This window comes from Fistularia commersonii, chromosome 17 (genome assembly GCF_037954325.1).
Source record: "Fistularia commersonii isolate RoL2024-O1a breed Wild chromosome 17, RoL_Fcom_v1.0, whole genome shotgun sequence".
Lineage (NCBI taxonomy): Eukaryota > Metazoa > Chordata > Actinopteri > Syngnathiformes > Fistulariidae > Fistularia > Fistularia commersonii.
In genome coordinates this window covers 11,257,551-11,275,409 of record NC_141300.1, presented here as the reverse complement: position 1 = coordinate 11,275,409, position 17,859 = coordinate 11,257,551, and the positions used below count along the sequence as shown (strand labels likewise).

The following is a 17,859-nucleotide window of genomic DNA, read 5'->3' as shown; positions in this document are numbered from 1 at the left end:
AAAAGGTATTTTTCCTCAACCCAACAACTTGCAGAACACAAATATATTTCATGTTTTGAAATACTCGTGTAAAAATAAAAGTGTTTTGACCTGCGAGGCCAGTGTGAAGAGGAGATCGTACACAAGCGTGGTGTGTTTCCAGAGGTCAGGGTTACCGCCCAAACACCTCCATTAACACACACATACACACACACACGGCCTGTCAGGCCCAAATGTGGCTTCCTTCCTTGCTGCTGATTGGAGGGAACAAACAACCCAGCATCTGGGGTTTTGTTTTTCGGTTCACAATCCAAGTCACTCCGCGGTCCTGGGGAGGGAGGCTTGACAAGCAAAGTTATATTTAGGAGAGTACGAGTAGGTCTAGAGGAAAAAAGAACCTGTGTGTGTGTGTGTGTGAGAAAGAGAAAGAGCAAGCACAAAAGAATCTCATTGAACTCCTCAACTTTTTTTTCCCCTCCTCCTCATCTCTTCTCTTCTATTTCCCCCTCTTTAATTTGGGTGTGTGTGCAGGAGTAACAGGCACTCGGTGGCCAGCTCCCCCGGCGGCTCCACGGGGGTCTCGCTGACGAACGGCGAGCTGAACGAAGAGCAGATCCCGGGTTCCTCCGGCCGCCGGCGCTCCTCGAAGAGCCACGGCAGCCCTGGAAGTGGCACAGGTATGTCAATTGTGGGATGGAGTGGCAGCACGGACGTCTGTGGAAGGTTGTGGTGATATGTCAGGTAAAGAGACAGCGCTTGTCTTCTCCTTTATTTGTCTGGAAGCTGAAGAAAGATCTCTCATCCCTGCAGATAAGGTAGAGTTGACCCCCAATGGGTTGGAGAGCGCCACCCGCCACACGCCGCCTCCGTCGCCAGCCGTCAACAACAACAGCAGCAGCGGCGGCAGCCCGTCCCCGGGCCAGGACACCCTGGGGCCAGCGACCCCGGCGGAATCTGGGCCTACCGCTACCTCTGGCGCCGAGCAGGCCGGCAGCAGCGCCGCTGAGCCCAGCTCGGAATCGCTCCCGGCTGGGTAAGACGACCGCTGCCCAAACGCCACATATATGGATTTGGACCTGGAGCTAGACGCTCATTCATTCACGCACACCTAAGATTCATAAGAGTTGCCTGAGAGAACCCGCACAAAAAAGCAATTTCATTTCCTTTGCGTCTCCATGACGACACACAGTCATAAAAAACGCTCCCACCTCGCTCAGCCAGAAAAGAGCTCAGCTAGTGCTTTGTGCTCGCCTAGCTCAGCGTCAGGGAGGTGGCTTAATCCACTTGAAGAAAGCTAACCATTGATTCTTTGTTTTTTTTCCATTCCTAATATTCTATCAGTGTGAGCGACGTCGACAGAATGGAGATTTAAATTAAACACCGCCGTGATGAGGAGTAATGTCCAGTATCACCAGACTCAATGTGTGCATCGGTCGATCATTCGGGCTCTAGTATTGACATGAATCACAAATAAATATAGTCACAAGCTCCTGATAAATATCCTGTCAAAGGAGCACCAATAAAAAGAGGAATGGAATCAGTCAGTCGCCTGTTAATGCTTTTACTTTCCAAAAAATGATTGGAACCCCTATGAACGAATCAGAAAAGCCAAGGAAATATGAATCTCCCCAAAAAAACAAAAAAACAAATTACCGAAAATTCCAACAGTTACCAGGACGCTTGTCGCTAAATGTTCCTGTTTACTGGTGTGATGTCACTGCGGCGTCATCCTTTCTTTGTTTTTGTGTGTATTTCGGTCTAGCTGGGAGCAGAGGGTGTTGCCTCATGGCAGAGTTTACTACGTCGACCACAACACCAAGACCACCACATGGGAGAGACCACTGCCGCCAGGGTACGTACGTCCACCTCTGTCTCCCCGGCGCTTTTATCAAATGTCCCTTGCAGGCCGATCTTTGATCGGACACCAAATCCCTTCACGGGTCTTTTCAATACATCAGGTGGAAACGCTCAGGACTTTTATCCCAAATCCTCATACTTTCCCGCTCCCTCCATGCCATGGTTAGGAAAATTATTGGGTTATTTTTCTGGCAATTTGGATGCAGATTTATAGGTTTGTCGGGAAAAAAAACATCCAGAAAATCTTGAATATTCATTACATTGAACGCGTTCGTTATTACTTGTGACATTTTCATATGAAGGACTATTTCTGCCAAGGCCCGAAAACACGGCGTTCAATTTGACGCGCCCAAGGGTTTTTCGAAGTCATTGTAAACTCGATTTGAAGTGAAATTTACGGTCAAATCCGGATCACGTTTTGATAAATACCGCACTATTATCAGAAAATAAAGGGTTTGGAGCACAGGAATGTGCGGAATAATTACAATTTACAGTTATTTTCCAGCGTCTAATTGTATACGTAGATCTGAGATGGCGACTTCCACGTCTCCCAAGTTCCCATATGAACAGTTGCCATTATGATGCTGTTACTCGTGGCGGGAAGGAGAAAGCAGGGCTGTTTTTTGGAAAAGGTCAGATCCCCATTGCTCCTTTAAACCCCCACTCCACCCCCTCAGATCTCAGTTTTTCCACACAGGGGGAAGGAAAATGGGTGTGAGGTGGGGGGGGAGGCCCGGAGAACAAAAGTCCTTTCTTAGCGCCACATGGACTTCGATTGGGCGGCGCGCTGGCTGCCCAGGCCTTTCACAGGATCAATTAGCGGGCTAATGGGGGCTAGCGCTCCACATCTACACACCCGGAACTGTTTAGCTCTCGGGGGGAGTGTGTGGGTGTGTGTGTGTGTGTGAGGGGTGGGGATGGGGGTTGGAGCGATGGACGGACCTCTGTGTTGAAATAATGAAAGCCATCCCATGTTAAGTCATCCCACTGCTCCTTATCAGAGAGGCAGTGGAGCTTGTTGCAGCTGGAGCGGCGCTAGCTCCGTGGCTAATGAGACGCTACTTTTCGGTCGCTTTTTGCGCTTATTTTTTAACAGAAGCAATTTAACGTGAAGCAACTTTTATGAACATTTAATCCATGGTTGCATGTCTCTGGGCTTTTGTGACTGACAGACGACAGGTTTGAGTTAACTCATCTGGGATTGGTTCCAGTCCCGCCGCAACGCTACGTGCAGGATAAATAATCTCAGCAATGAATGAAGGTTGACTTGGTCAATTCTTTCTTGAATTATGTTGACTGATGGCTGCTTTTGGTGAATTTGCCAATAATTGGCAAATTCTGCCAATTTGCCAATTATTGCCAAATTCTGAGTCAGTTTGTCTGCTTTGATAAACAAACAAAGGCCAATATCTATCAGTTTAGTATTGGTTCCATGACTCCTTCATGGAGTCCTCCTTCCTTTAAGATAGGTCGATGTTGCACATCAAACTTCACCGTCTGTCTTCATAACCGCCACCAGTGCCAATCAGCTTGCTACCTGGCAGCTGCAGAGCAGAAATGCAGAAACGAAAGACCGGACTTTGCAGAGGATCACAAACACGTTTTTTGGTTTTATTGGCTAATGCGAGAGGAACGGTTTGTTTGTTGATTTGGGTTTCTGTAGGAGGTCCAGTAGAAAGCGGGAACGCGCTTGCAGTTATTATTTCCATGGTCAACCCTCTCTCACATTTGTTCCTCGAACAGCCGGGGATCCAGTCCCCTGCCCGACTGTTTACATGTGAGATACCTTGACATGCCTGCAGTTGCTCAGAGACCCAGCAGAGACTGCGGGACAGGCTGCGTCTGATTCCAGGAAATAACAAGCTCCCACTAATATCGCTGAGGTTTCGCCTTTTAAAAAAAAAAATTAAAAAATGAAATCTTCGCCGACATGCCGTTCGAACGTCCTTGAGCCAATCCCGGCAACTCGAGACGTCAATTATGAATACCGTGCAGTGTGTAAAAGAAATCACGGTGTAATGATCCAGTCTGTTTTTCATCACTGCATGTCAAAGTATCTACTAATGTCTGGAGAGACACGTGTCGTACGAACGAGATATTCCTCCAGTGCTTTCATGATAGTATTCTGTGAATCCAGTCCAGCTCTACTCTTTGGACGATTTTAATACAATTTCTTTATTTTTCATGTTTTTTTGTTTTTTTTTGTGACAGATATTAATTCAGGCGTTTCTAATTAATTTTCAGTTATTTCATTCCCCTTGATAGCAAGTTGAAAAGTAAATGTTAAGAGGTAATTTCTTGCAGATTGTATTTTCTATTTTTATTAAGAAACGAAAAATTTTAAAAGAAAATTTGACTACCCACGCGAGCCCCGGAAGTTTTTTCCCGCCTCATTTGCACTGTCATAAATCCGTGCTTGCCGAGAGCACAGTGTGCTTGTGTGACTTTGCATTAATGGCCTCACTTGTGCAACACTGAGTGCATTTAGTTGACTTGGGCGATGTGGGGCTTCGGCGTCAGCGCATAAACAAGGGTGTGTGTGTTTGGTGTGTGTGTCTGTGTTTCTGTGTATGTGTTATTGCACAAAGGAGCTGCAACTTTGAGGGCTTGTGTGATTTTTTTTTTTTTCCTTCGCTAGCTGTGAGAAGGCCCTCTCTTTCTGACAGCTAACTTTGACTGATTTCATGTCATCATAAATGAAGTAGCGGAGGATTGTAGCTCTATCTTTCACCATCATCAATTTTCTGATGTTAACCCAACATTTTCCAGTCATTAAAATGACACATTTGAGTGTGATTTGGATTAAGCTGATTATGCATTGGCACCCTCCTGTGGGGAAGGGAACATCTCCCGGGCATTAGCATTGATTTTGTTTTGTTTTTTTCTTCGGACACCTAACCAGGTTGTTGTGGCATTAAATGACAAACTTTTTTGACACCAAATTGAAATCAGTGTGAAATCAAATTGACATCACAATTGTTTTCCCCAAATATTGTTTTTCAGCTGAACAAAGCAGAGGGAAAAAACGCTGCCCCTTAGACACTTGAACTAGTTACGAAAGGTCAAAAACACATCACGGAGTTTTAACATCAGGGTTGCACAGGAATGCTGTCATGGTTATTCCTGTGTGCGCTCGTGCATGTGTGCGCGCGCGCATATATATGTGTGTGTGTGTGTGTGTGTGTGTGTTATCTGTTCTGTGTTTTCGGGAACACACGGAAGTCTTTGCTGTTTTCTCTGCCACATTCTGCAGTTCTGAAGTCAGACATGTGAAAATAACGCTTGCGAGTCCAGCTGAGCTCACAGCACCCGTGCGTGTGAGCACGGGTGCTCCGTGTGCACCCGTGCTTTGTGTGTGTGTGTGTGTGTGTGTGCATGTGTCGAGCCGTGTGTTATTCCATGTGTGTTATTCGGCTTTGTGGACCATCTATATCTGAGTGCTGGTCCAGGCCCCTCATCTCAGGGGAAGAACAGAATATACATAGACCTCTAAGTAACGCTTCTGGCAGCCGGTGACGCATAGACACACACCGCAGCACATTATCTCCCGTCTGGAGAATGGCTTCTCCGATTGTTCTCCCCGCTCCTCAGAACTGAGGCCTTACTTTGTGTTTTTGTGCACGTAAACTGTCAGACGGTGTCTGAGAAAGAGCCCAAGCAGGGGGAGAGTTGCTGCGAGAACCACAGCTTTTCTTTTGTCGGAAAAGCCGGAGGATATATATCGGCGAACATCATCTCCACGGGGACGTCTTGACGGACTTTTTTTTTTTTTGTTTGTTTTTTTATGACACGGAAAACCCGAGAGTCTAACTCAGTGTTGCTCGTGTTCCCTGTTGGATTATCTGACAGTTTCTTGACGGGAGCAACCCGTTTACCCACTGAAAAGTCCGATTTTAGCAAGAATGTGACCAAAGTCCATCGCAAAATATTCGTCCGAGGAAAATATATGTAAAATAAAACAAGAAATCTGCATCATCTAGTATGAACAGAGCATCTGTTCACACTCCGGTCACACTCCACGAGACGACCTTTGTTTTGTCCGGCCTGCTACATTTGATCGGAAACGGAGCAGAGTCAGATCGGCTGAGGATCCACTGCCACCTGAATCGTCCAAAAGGAGAGCTCCGTTGCGACACAGTGGAGCTGTGCAGCGGGAGGATCTGGATTTAATCGCCTCTCTCCTGGCAGCGGGGCCGTCCCGCAGGATCAACTCGGGACATGCGAATCCCGTCAATAAATTGCCTGCTTTCTCAATGGGTTTCAGAACCCGTTGTCTGAAGCCCATTGAGAAAAGTAGCATGTGCCTTGTCTTACATTCAGAGTTTAACAAGCAAGAATTCCTATTTAGTAAAATGTCACTCTACTGTTTTTCAAATGCCACTGATTCTGTTCTTCCAGCGTCTAATTCAGGCGTTTCCAATCTTCATAGGGCGGCTGGTGCTCAGATGATACAGCCAAAGGTCGGCAGTTAGCTCCCAAATGGTCCAGCTAGCGCCATGCAAATGGGTGAATCCAAAGTAAAGCGCTACGTGAATTAGAAGCTACGATGATGACTTTTGATTGCTTTATGCCCACGAGTACCTGAACCTGGAAAAAACAAAATACAGCTGGACCTTGCCTTTAAGATTGAAAATAGGGGGGAAAAAATAGCTCGCAAATTTAAAAAAATATTCATTTCATGAGCCGCTCCTCATAACTGGTTACTTTCTTTTTTTCGGGGTACTGAATGATCGTTTTGAGGTAAACTATAACTATTTATAGCCAAGGCTTTGTAGTTTTCCAGTGAATGAAGTCAGAGGAGTGCTTGGCTCCCAGGAAATAAGCCGGAACGTCCACTTTGAAAAGTCAGGGAAATATGCGACTGTTGGCCGTAACCCAAAAGTTCAGTGAGACGTTACGTGAAAATAACCCATTGATTGTCTTCCAACTGGTCAGAAAATAGAAAGAAAAAGCTAAAAAAAAGAAAACAAAAGACAAAGCAGGGGATTTTCTTGAAATAATCAAAAAAAAGGGAATTTTCTGTGAAAGCACTTAACGAACTGTCAGATGCTTCTCGATGTGGAGCTGCGGCCCCGTCCTCTGGTTTTCATTCCCCACATCTTTCCTGCATCATTCGCAGGGCCTTCAATCGGAATCCCCCCGATGAATACTTGTCTTCCTCCCTCCCGTACGCCATTTCCCTCCTTTTACTGCCATCTGTCCTGGTCTTGCTTTTGTTTTCCTGTCCTTGTCTCTGTATATTCGCACATCTTTTTAACCCCCCCCAAAAAAAAAAAAAATTCTTAAGAAAGATATCGGTGGAAACTTACCCCCTATCTTTATCCCCCTGCTGCAGCTGGGAGAAGCGTGTGGACCAGCGTGGGAGGTTCTACTACGTGGACCACAACACTAGGACCACCACCTGGCAGAGGCCCACCGCAGAGTCCGTGCGCAACTACCAGCAGTGGCAGAGCCAGCGCAGCCAGCTGCAGGGTGCCATGCACCAGTTCAGCCAGCGCTTCCTCTATCAGGTACCGCCGCCGCCTCAACCAACAGGCTTTGCATGCTCACTCTTGAGAGACGCTGGTCCAGTCAGATGCAGTCAGGAAGTGTGACGCACGCACAAACACACACAGGCAGAATGTCAGAAAGAAACTCATTCACTCCCGCCAACTCACTTTTACATGGAAGTCAATGCAGGAAGCGGTATAGATAGGTATATGTTTATTCACACACACACACACACACACACGTATGCCTCCAGCTTATTTATTTCCATTTAATAGCGTATCAGAAATCCAAGTTGTGGCTTTATTTGCTTTTAATAATTCTTATTTGCACCCCTGGCATAAAGATATGTTCAGGGATGGCGTCTGCAGCTTTCAGCTGTAGGACAGTTTCTCCATCCATGTGAGCAGTGGGTCAGAAATCCCAGGATCAAGAGGATTTTTCACTCCTGATTTTCACCCCAGACTGATCACATTGTTCACAGATGACACGTTTATGCTGTTTATTATCCTTTAAGGTGCTCTTGAGTTTCCCACGTTATCACTCCCTCCTCGCCGTGGAAACCCAGAGTCACCTCGGTTGGATCCAACAAAGGGCGGGGGGGTGCTTTCAGACAAGACGCTGCTCCTTGATGGAGCTGCAGTGTCATCTCAGAGTTGTTTGCAACACACTCATGCTGTCGAGGACGGCTACAAGTACGTGTGTGTGTGTGTTTGTCGGCCCTGGGGGGGTTTGAGACCCGCTCGAGTGTTTTTCCAGCAGGTCTGAAGACCGTCCTCAGTGATGCTGCCAAGGTCAGGCTGCAGACGCACAGTAAAGACTTGTAGCTCCAGAACAACAGAGGCTCAGTAAAAGCTGCTGCAAAGTCCTTATAGGCTCCTGTAAAAACACCACACCCTGTGTGCGTGTGTGTGTGTAGTCGTAATGGTGGGGTGTTTCTGTCTATACTCCCGCTTGTATTTCTATGGCTTGTTGTCCACAAGGTGAAACATTAAGGGATCATAGAGGTGCGAGACATTGTTCCACAGTGGCTTTTCTGCCGTTGCGACAGGAAAGGGAACCAGAACCAGCATGAGGTTTGAAATATTTGTGTGTTGTCACGACCAAATGTCTTGCTCTGCCTTAGTTTATACGTCAAAACCCCAAAACACCCAGAAACATGGATGAATGGGATTAATCTTGACCCGGTTCAGAGGCCCAAGTCTGACTAGGAGATAACTTTTTTTTTTGTTGCACTGTCGCCAGGACGTGTGTCCAATGCTGGAGGAAGAGGTGTCTCTCTGAGTGCTATACTGCATGTCGATGTGATGATTCCTTCCTCTAATATTTTAAGTCAATGTTGTGCAGCGCCAAGCTGTGGGAGGCTGCTTCTCCACGTACACACAACGCATCAAATACGACGAATGCCCAGTTTATCGTGATATATATCGCTGTGTGAGGGGACAAGTGAGTCTTCATTGGATGTGGGAAGCTGCGGGTTTGCCGCTTGCTCTCCCGTGGTGACCTCTGACCCCTTGGCAGGTTAACTGTTACCGGAGATTCAGAGAAACATTGTTGTTTGTAGGAGTGGAAGTTCAAGTACAAAGAGTTGGGTAGAAGAAGTAGCAGGAGCTACTGTGCAGTCTTCTCTGTGTGTGTGTGTGTGTGTGTGTGTGTGTGTGTGTGTGTGTGTGTGTGTGTGCGCCTGCATGAGCACATGCATGTGCGAATGACCACACAACTGATAGCAACGACTATTTATGGTTCAAGTGTGTGTGTGTGTGTGTGTGTGTGTGTGTGTGTGTGTGTGTGTGTGTGAGAACCGGCTGGCTCATAGTTGAACTGTGAACACACAACAACAGGTCCTGCTGCCTAACTTGACTCAGTTGCACAATAATTGCTAAACACAAGACATCAATCACACACTCCCAGCTGTGTGTGTGTGTGTGTGTGTGTGTGTGTGTGTGTGTGTGTGTGTGTGTGTGTGTGTGTGTGTGTGTGTGTGTGTGTGTGTGTGTGCGTGTGTGTGCGCGCAGATTCACAAGCTCCCCAATGGCAAGGTCAGGTACCATATTTCTTCTTGGCAGCATATGACCACCTAAGTGGGTCAAGAGGGCAGTCATCCTTTTAAATGGACCGTGGTGCATTAACAGAGAAATACACTCACACACACTAACACACAGGCACTGAAAAATTATGCAAACTCATAAACGCACTCACAAATAGTGTGCATACAAGGGGCATACCTGCAGAAACCTCCAGTTGCACAGTATTTTTGTGTGTGTGTGTGTTTGTGTGTGTGAGAGAGAGTAATTGCAGCTCGTTAGGAACCCCAGCGAGCAGCCTAGGAGTCATTAACTGCTGTTTCCGCCCCCCCCCCCCCTCTTTTCCTTCACCTCTCGCAGCTTTTCCTTTCTTTCACCTCACTTCTGTCCTGTCGTTTAACCCCCAGCCCCGTTCTGCACACACATCTACCCCCCTCCCCACCTGTCTGCGTCTTCAGACCAAAGTATCAACATTTTATCTCATTTTAGATAACCTCCTTGCTCTTTTTTTCCCCCTCTATCAGCCTTCGGTCTCAAGCCAGCCTTTCATCCCCTCCTCCACTTTTAACTCCCTCCATCCATCCATCCCCGCGGGAGCACCAACCCCCCCCCATTAACGGCAGCACCTGAATCAGCCCTGTGTTTTATCACTCGCAGCCCCAGAACAGAAAATACACACTCACACAAACCATCCACGCGGCCCTGTTTCGGCTTCACTAATGTTTACACACTTCCTGTCCGGACTTAAATTTCTACAAAGCACTTTTTTAACACACCGTGTGTGTGTGTGTGTTCATGTACCATGAAAGCATAAAGGCCAGAACAAATGCTGGTTGTGTTCAGAAACTGATCGAGGAATGGCTTTTTCATATAACTGACGAGTGAATGTTCCCGCCAACAAACTTAGCGATGCTTACCAGCAACATTGTTGTACAGTTTAGAGGACATATGAATGAATCTCGGAAAACAACAGTAGCTCCCATGTTTGGCTGAGCACAGTCACCAACTGTTTTGTTTATTGTTAAACCCAAAAGTTGCGGCATATTGTGAAACCAGAGCTGATTTGTGGCGGAAGCGGGCTTGGATGTTAAAACAATATATATACAAGTGATGAAAGCGATAATTGAGAATTGCATCCGCAGCAGAATAGCGCAGGTCTGGAAGGTGCAGACATGCAGTTAGCCTTGCATCAGTCCTGATGGGAACGCGTGATTTTGTGGAAGCCAAACACTAAGGCGAGGCGGAAGGGATTGTTTTGCCCCGGAACCCACAGCAGGGGGCATCATGGCGCTCTGCTAGTACTACTTCTGTCTATGCCAGTTTTACCAGTAATATCAGCTTAGTTAGCAACTCAGGGCTAAAGATGGCTAGTGGATAGCTAAAGTCTGTTAAATAGCATTTCCTTAGGAGGGTAAGAGATGCTCATTAAATGCTAAATACTTTTAGGTTGTTTAGCTTGTCAGAAGAGTCATTCAAAGACAGGGACGGTTTGAGCGTTTTAAAAAGAGGAGTGACAAACAATATGTACTACATGAAGTTTAACCATAAGGTGTAGGAAAGTGTGCAAGTTGTATTTAGCAATACATTGTAGCATTAAGTGAATCGGCAGTAAATTAAGAGAGAGAGAGAGCACCAAATGAAAAAGTCCCCAACCTCCTCTGGGACACAGGCATCTCTGCTGATCTTCAAGGCAAGTAGACTTATTAAACCAGTTTATTTTTATGGATTATTATCATTTTTTAAATTCTGGATTTGCTATTTTTAAAGGACGTTTTTCTTATTCAAAAACACATAACAAAACCGGAGGGCTGGAACAGAGTAATTCAGTTCAGTTCATTTAAATGGAGAAATTTTATTTTATATACAAGTAAATCAAGACACAAGCTCGGTCACAGAAAAAAATTCAAGGTTTTAATGTATTCTAGCCATCTGTAGCTTCACAGCTGCTAGTAAATGGTTAAAACATGGTTAGTGTTTAATGTGTGTGCTAACACACATTAACAAATATAATAGTTTTCCTGTTTAAGGTGAGCAGACTTTGCTAACAATTGCTGAAAAATTGTTAACAAATGCTAGCGTTAGGCCACCGTGAGCCGTCCACCATGTCTGATACCCCCTTTCACCTGCGGTTACTCGAGTTTCCCTCCTCTAATACGCAACCTTTTTTTTTTTTTCACACGTCCCCACCAATACGCCTCTGTTCTTCTCTCTTCCTCCCTTGTTTTTAGAATCCCCCCCCCCTACACACACACACACTTGAGAAAAAAAAATCCAGCCTGGCTCTGTCTGAAAAAGCAGCAGAGGAGCTGAATGGTCAGAGCCAAGAGGATGAAGTCATCATGTCTTTATATCATTATATTCTCCTTTTACCTTTTTTAGTCACAGAAAAACCCATAAGGGTGGGGCGCTGGGGGCACCGATTGGATGTTGATGGGAGTGACACACACATACACAAACACACACACACCCTTTAACCCTGCTATGCGCCCACTCTTGCTCCAGCGGCAGGCCCTGGTCCTATTCCCCTCAATTTCCATGACACAGGCGCTTTAAATGGTCAGAGTATTTGCTCGGGAAACGCTGTGTAACACTGACATTTGGCCTCCGCCATGCCGCTGGGAAACAATCAGCATTTTGGGAGTGCGGAGAGGTAAAAAGCGACTTTAGGCACAACGTCACCATCCCTTGCTTTCACTTGGACTGGATTTCTTTCATTCTGTTGAATCTCGGAAATGAGTTCAATATATTCAAGGGTTAAAAAAAAGATTTCACCACGATAAGGTAGCTGAAGTCAACTAAGTGCATGATGTTTCACTATAAGTAGAAATTTACTTTATACATATAATAGCATTTTCAGGTCATATTACATGGGGAAAAAACAGGGAATAAATGAAAATATTTTCAGGCCGAAAAGTGCCTGATGTTAGTTTTATTATTATTCATATTTTTTTCATTTAGCTGACAGAAAGAATTTCCTGTGATCGCGAAACTTTACTTTGGTTGTTCTTCAACTTCCTCGTAAGAACCCGTTTCCCTTCGCGTCCGCGGTCGGCACGCACAGAGTTTCCCGTTGTATTGCCGCTTGTCAGTGACGGCGGGGAAGTGACACACACTTTAAAAAAAAAAAAAGCCACACACAATTTTTAAGCATTTAAAATAAAAAAACAAACACATACACCAAGAGGCCGTTAATTCCCAACAAGCATCTTTTTCAGCAATGCCTTTTGCGCGTGGGTGTGTATTCCATCATGTGAACATACACACATCCACTGTTTGCTATGGACAAACTTTCCACATCATGGCACACTCACACACACACACACACACACACTCGTGCTTTTTTTTTAACTTGTGTGTGTGTGTGTGTATATGATGGCAGGCTGAGTAAACCTCGCAGTGGTTTCCAGGCTCAGGGTGAATAAAGGTGCCTTTTGTCAGGGCCTCGGGGTGGGTTGAGGAGGCGGGCTGGGTGGGGAGGGTGGGGTTGGTGGGGGCGCGAGGGGGGGGTGGGGGGTGGAAGGAGGGCGGGAGGGAGGGTAGGAGGGATGGAAGGAGGGAGGGCGTCCAGTCTGGAACAAGCATGAATGTTCCTTCAGTTCCCTCAGACATCGCACTTCCCTGCCTACTTTCACAGCAGCACTAGAAGAGCAAGGAGAAGGAGGAGGTGGCCTCGGGGCGTGGAAGGGAGGAGGTGGCGACAGGGTGGAGGTGAGCGGGAAGCGAGAGAAAGGGGAGGGGGCGGAGTCTGCGTGCAGCCAGTGAGCTCATTGGAACAGTGTTGTTGTTTTATCCTCCTACTGAGCGTGTAGATTTTGGAAGGGATACGAGCCGCCGGCCGGCCAGATCCCTCAGTCGCCCCTCGCCGCCGCAGCAGAGAGGAACCCCCCCACACACACGCGCACACACATACGCACACACACACACACACCTCCATCCTTACCAACACACACACATGCACGCATACACAAACACACGCACAACAGGTATCACCTCCGAGGTCAAGCAGAAGCTCGCACTTGACCCTCCGATTCTCGGGAACCTTCCCAGTGAGTTTTCACAGCTTTTTTTGTTGAAGTTTTTTTTTCTTCGGCGGACCAACGCTTTTTCCTCACGGCGGCAAGAAAAAGGAGACAGCGCACGAGGTGTCCTAATTGGATTCTTTTCCCTCTCCCTCTCCCTCGCTCTCTCTCTTATCTTTTTCTGCCTATCTTCTCCCCCTCAGCCATCTGGTGCCCCGGTGGAAAATGACCCTCTCGGCCCGTTGCCGCCCGGTTGGGGTAAGTCTGCCCTCCGCTCTCGCCTTCGGCTCGGGAAAAATGGGTTCTCTTGCAACCTTCGCTTTGAGGGAGTCATCAGTTCTGAGGTGGAGGTGCAGGGTAGACGCCAAAGTGGTTTAAGCGAGCAGAGGATCGGAGTTCCTGTGCCGCCGGCGGTCTCGTTTCCATTCATCAGCCTCTGGCTCCCACGAAGAGTCCACAGATGACAGAGGCACCATTGTGGATCTGACTCTGTCGAACGGTGTAATTGGATGCAGGCTGCATTTCTTTTTCCCCCTTTTCGCACACGTTCATTCATAAAGACCGGTGGCTTCCATCCCGCCGTCATTTTAGCAGACTTCATCGCGTTGCCATGTTCTATCCAAAGAAAAAAAAAAAAAAAGTGCCCATGATGCCTTTTCAGCATGTCGCGGTGCCTCTGAAGAGAAACCTCAATTATAACACTGGCTCAGATTCGCTCCTCGCTGGCTCGGCCTCATCTGCGGTCGCTTCCCTTCTTCGGGCTCTGATTCAAGACGAAAAAAAAAAAAGGCGGGTAGCGGGCTGGGTGGGGGGGTGGATGAAGGAGAGGAGAGGCGAGACTGCAGAGACTAAAACGGGGAATCGAGGGGGGGGGATGGAGAGGCCAGATAGTAAATTGGGGAGGTATGGAGCGAGGACGAGCTGCAATGTGAGCACTACTGTTTCTCCACACACTCCTGTTAATGAGAAAAAGATGTCACAGGGGGAAGAAGACGGGGGCGCCAGCGGACTGGTGCCACACACACATGCACACACACTCACTCACACACTCACACTCACTTTCTCTCTCCTGTGAACTTTTATTCAGTTTGCGTGCCTTGAGAAAGTCCTCTACTCGGACTCCTAAGTGCTACATGCATGTGTTGGTTTGGTTTTCGGGCAAAATCAAAAGGCTACAATAGCCTACAACTATGAAGAAATGATCTTCATTAATCAATAGATACCAACGGCAACGGGGGCAAACAACTTAATTCATGAAAATCGTGCACGATAAGATGATAAGAAGTAAGAAAACGTTTATTCTATTGGCAAGAACAACACCCGTTAAAACTAAACGCCTATTTCAATATATTTGCTCAGAATTAGCCAAAGACAACATACTTTAGCTCTATGGCTAAAAGGGGCTAAATGACTGGAAAAGCAATTGCACACATGTTGAAATAAACTTTAAATTCTCTGAACTCAAGGTGTATTTTTTTGTTGAAAAACTAGCAAGTGTTTCCAGGAAGATAATTAGTTGCAGAGTTCGGAGGCCGCAAGTAGAAAATTATAAAATAACCCCAAAAATATGGAAATACCGGTGGATAAAAACCCACAAACTACTTTATAGAGGCTTGGATTAAAGTATTTCCAAAAAAAAAAAATCCATGATACACAATCAAAGATAATGTTCCTGTACATATATGGATATTTTTGCCCAGGCAAAGGTTGCGCGTGCGCACGCGCACACACACACACAAACACAGACCACACACACACTCTCTTACTAACCCTGGTGAGGTATTCGGACCAAGCCTCAGTGAAATACCACACACACTCGCAGCTCATCTCACATGCCACTGTTTTTCTGATTTTATATGTGCGTGTGTGTACACCATGAACTCTCAGCTCAATCCCGTTGACACTGTGTATGTGTGCGCGCGCGTGTGTGTTCCCACAGAGAAGCGGCAGGACAATGGCAGGGTTTACTTCGTCAATCACAACACCAGGACCACGCAGTGGGATGACCCACGGACCCAAGGGTAAGACCCCGAACCATCAACACACTAACAGCCGTGTGTGTGAGAGTAGGCGCGCGTGCATGCGTGTGTCGTAGTTCGCTTGCTTGTCCACATGGCTTTGGGTGTCGCTTGTACTGACTCTGCGGCCGCTGTGCACGGTGACGACGGGGCAACTCATCCGTCGACTCGCTGAGGAAAACACAACCATCGCCGGCTTTGCCTCTCGACCACTTCCTAGACGCGCTTCCAGCCGGCATCTACTTGTATTTCCCCTCACATTCAAACTTCCCCTAGGTCGTTAGTTTGCCTCCTCATGCCGCGCCGTTTCCATTGCTACAGGCCGATATGTGATCTCCTGTCGAAGGTCGACCTCGAGTTTCAAAGAGTTTGGAAAGATAGTTTTTCTTATCTGTTAAAGTTCACTCCTGTGTTCAAAAAACAGAAAAGAAAGGAGTCTAAGGAGATTTGAGAATGGAGGGAAAGAGGATGGGAAGTGAGAGGGAGAGGGTTAGATGGAGGCAGGAGATTGGCCGCTGCGAGCAGCAGGATACACTCTCATCATCGATCTTCTTCCCCCTTTTTTTTTTTTTGCTGTTTTTGCATTATAATTTTTCATTTTTTTTTAATTCATTACCTCTAAAGCAGCAACGAGGAAACAGGAACAAAAGAAAATACATAGATCTGATGAAAAAAGATGCATGCCAGCAGTTGCTGGAACAGCAGCTACCAGGAAACCCTGTGCACCAGATGGCCTTCAATAAAAAGAACCCAGCATGTTATTATTTGAAGCCCTGTAATGGCGCTTTGGGCTGAGCTTCTGAAATTCAAATTTTCACTTATACGAAGGGAATCAACATTCCAAGACTGCCAAGGCCAAGAGCCGCTTATAGCTCGCAGATCAGTGGAATCGAACCCTCTGGGGGAATTATTGAAATCGGAGTTATCAGAAAGGTGTTTTTCATACTTGTTATCGATACAAAGGCATCAACATTATTACACACATACTGAAAGAAACATGGCGTCCTCCATGGGGTTTCTTTTGCCGGTCTTTCCTCGTTGGCTTTTGAAGACTTCCCCGCTCAGCTTCTGGTCAAACACCATTCCTTTCAGTTTCCACATTTATTCCCCGCAGATGTTTTTCATCGAAGGTCCTCACATGCGCCGGGGTCACGTCTAGCCTCGCCGACAGACTTTTTTTCGTTGCAAAATGACGTGAAGAGAACTAGGAGGAGGAAGGAGACATCGTAGATAGGGTTACCGTGACAACCCTCTGGGTTTCGCTAACATCGGGAGGCCGCCCGAGGAAGGGCGGTGACCCCACCACGCCCTCAGGGCTTACGTCGCGTTCACTGCCCTCTCCATGTTGCAGGATGATCAAGGAGCACCCCCTGCCCCCGGGCTGGGAGATGAAGTACACCGCCGAGGGAGTGCGATATTTTGTGGACCACAACTCACGCACTACAACCTTTAAAGACCCCAGACCCGGGTTTGAGTCAGGGTAAATACCGCCGCGGAGGTTCCTACCTCGACTTCCTGTTTATGAATGAGAGAGCGTAGAAGGAGGGCCGTAGCACGTTGCAATACGACTCGATTTTTTTCCAAACTCCCTGAGGTCGGCAGATGACCATCTCACGGTTCCTTCTCCATCCCCAAACAGTTCAAGATACACAACGTTGTATCTTCAACTACATCTCTGCTATTATTTTGCACCCACCGAGCCACTTTTCATCCATCGCCCACCATTTACTCACCAACAACTCCCTTCAGCAGCTGAAAGATTTTATTTTTTATAACCACATGTTTAAACGTGCACACATACACACACACACACACACACACACACACACACACTCACACACTTGCCCCTCGCTGGTGGATGTTTGTGTTGCCTGGAGGCCGGGCTCCGATCTCACCACAGAAGTCAGGAGAATGTGCAAATGGGCAACGACGGCCCCCCGCTGCACCGGCATGAGTGTGCGCTGTTTTTACCTCTGTGTGTGTGTGTGTGTGTGTGTGTGTATTAATCCTGCATGGGTGTATCCATTGCTGTAGATGCTGTCGGAGTGTGTGTATGTGGGTCTTGGAGTGTGTATGTTGGCGGGCCAGCTCTCCCCCCGCTGTGGTCTCCATTTCCTAACCCAGACCAAGATGCATTAGAACCTCCACCATTTCCACTCTCTCTCCTGCCTCCATCCCCATTCTCCGTCTACCTCGCTCGCCCCGGTCGGCCTTCCCGCTGCTGACGAGGCACATATCAAGAGGCTGCCGGTGCTTATACTAACACAGCTGTGCACACACACACACACACACACACGCGGTTTGATTCACGTGGGATGCCTGGCGTCCATGTAACATTTATCTTGACGCTGTTAAAGCACGGGTTTATTTTACCCGACCAAATCAGCTGATCTGTTCAGTCTAAAAGATCAGACTTTCTTCTCTTGTGTGCACAGTTGTCTTCTAAACCATCTGTTTCTGTGGGTGTGTGTGTGC

At 47.0% G+C, this 17,859-nt stretch overlaps 1 protein-coding gene across 3 annotated transcripts in view; it reads left to right on the top strand.

Annotated features, from left to right (window-relative positions):
* The window catches only part of wwp2 (WW domain containing E3 ubiquitin protein ligase 2), a 39,326-nt gene that overhangs the window by 13,451 nt on the left and 8,016 nt on the right, over positions 1-17,859 (top strand). For 2 of the 3 annotated variants that reach the window (XM_086162931.1, XM_086162932.1), the window contains 7 exons: positions 511-656; positions 790-1,012; positions 1,742-1,831; positions 7,172-7,346; positions 13,570-13,624; positions 15,306-15,387; positions 16,736-16,864. In XM_086162931.1, coding sequence (XP_086019057.1) covers positions 511-656; positions 790-1,012; positions 1,742-1,831; positions 7,172-7,346; positions 13,570-13,624; positions 15,306-15,387; positions 16,736-16,864 — 900 coding nt within the window. The remainder of the gene's footprint in view (positions 1-510; positions 657-789; positions 1,013-1,741; positions 1,832-7,171; positions 7,347-13,569; positions 13,625-15,305; positions 15,388-16,735; positions 16,865-17,859) is intronic. The other variant, XM_086162933.1, reaches the window with a different exon arrangement.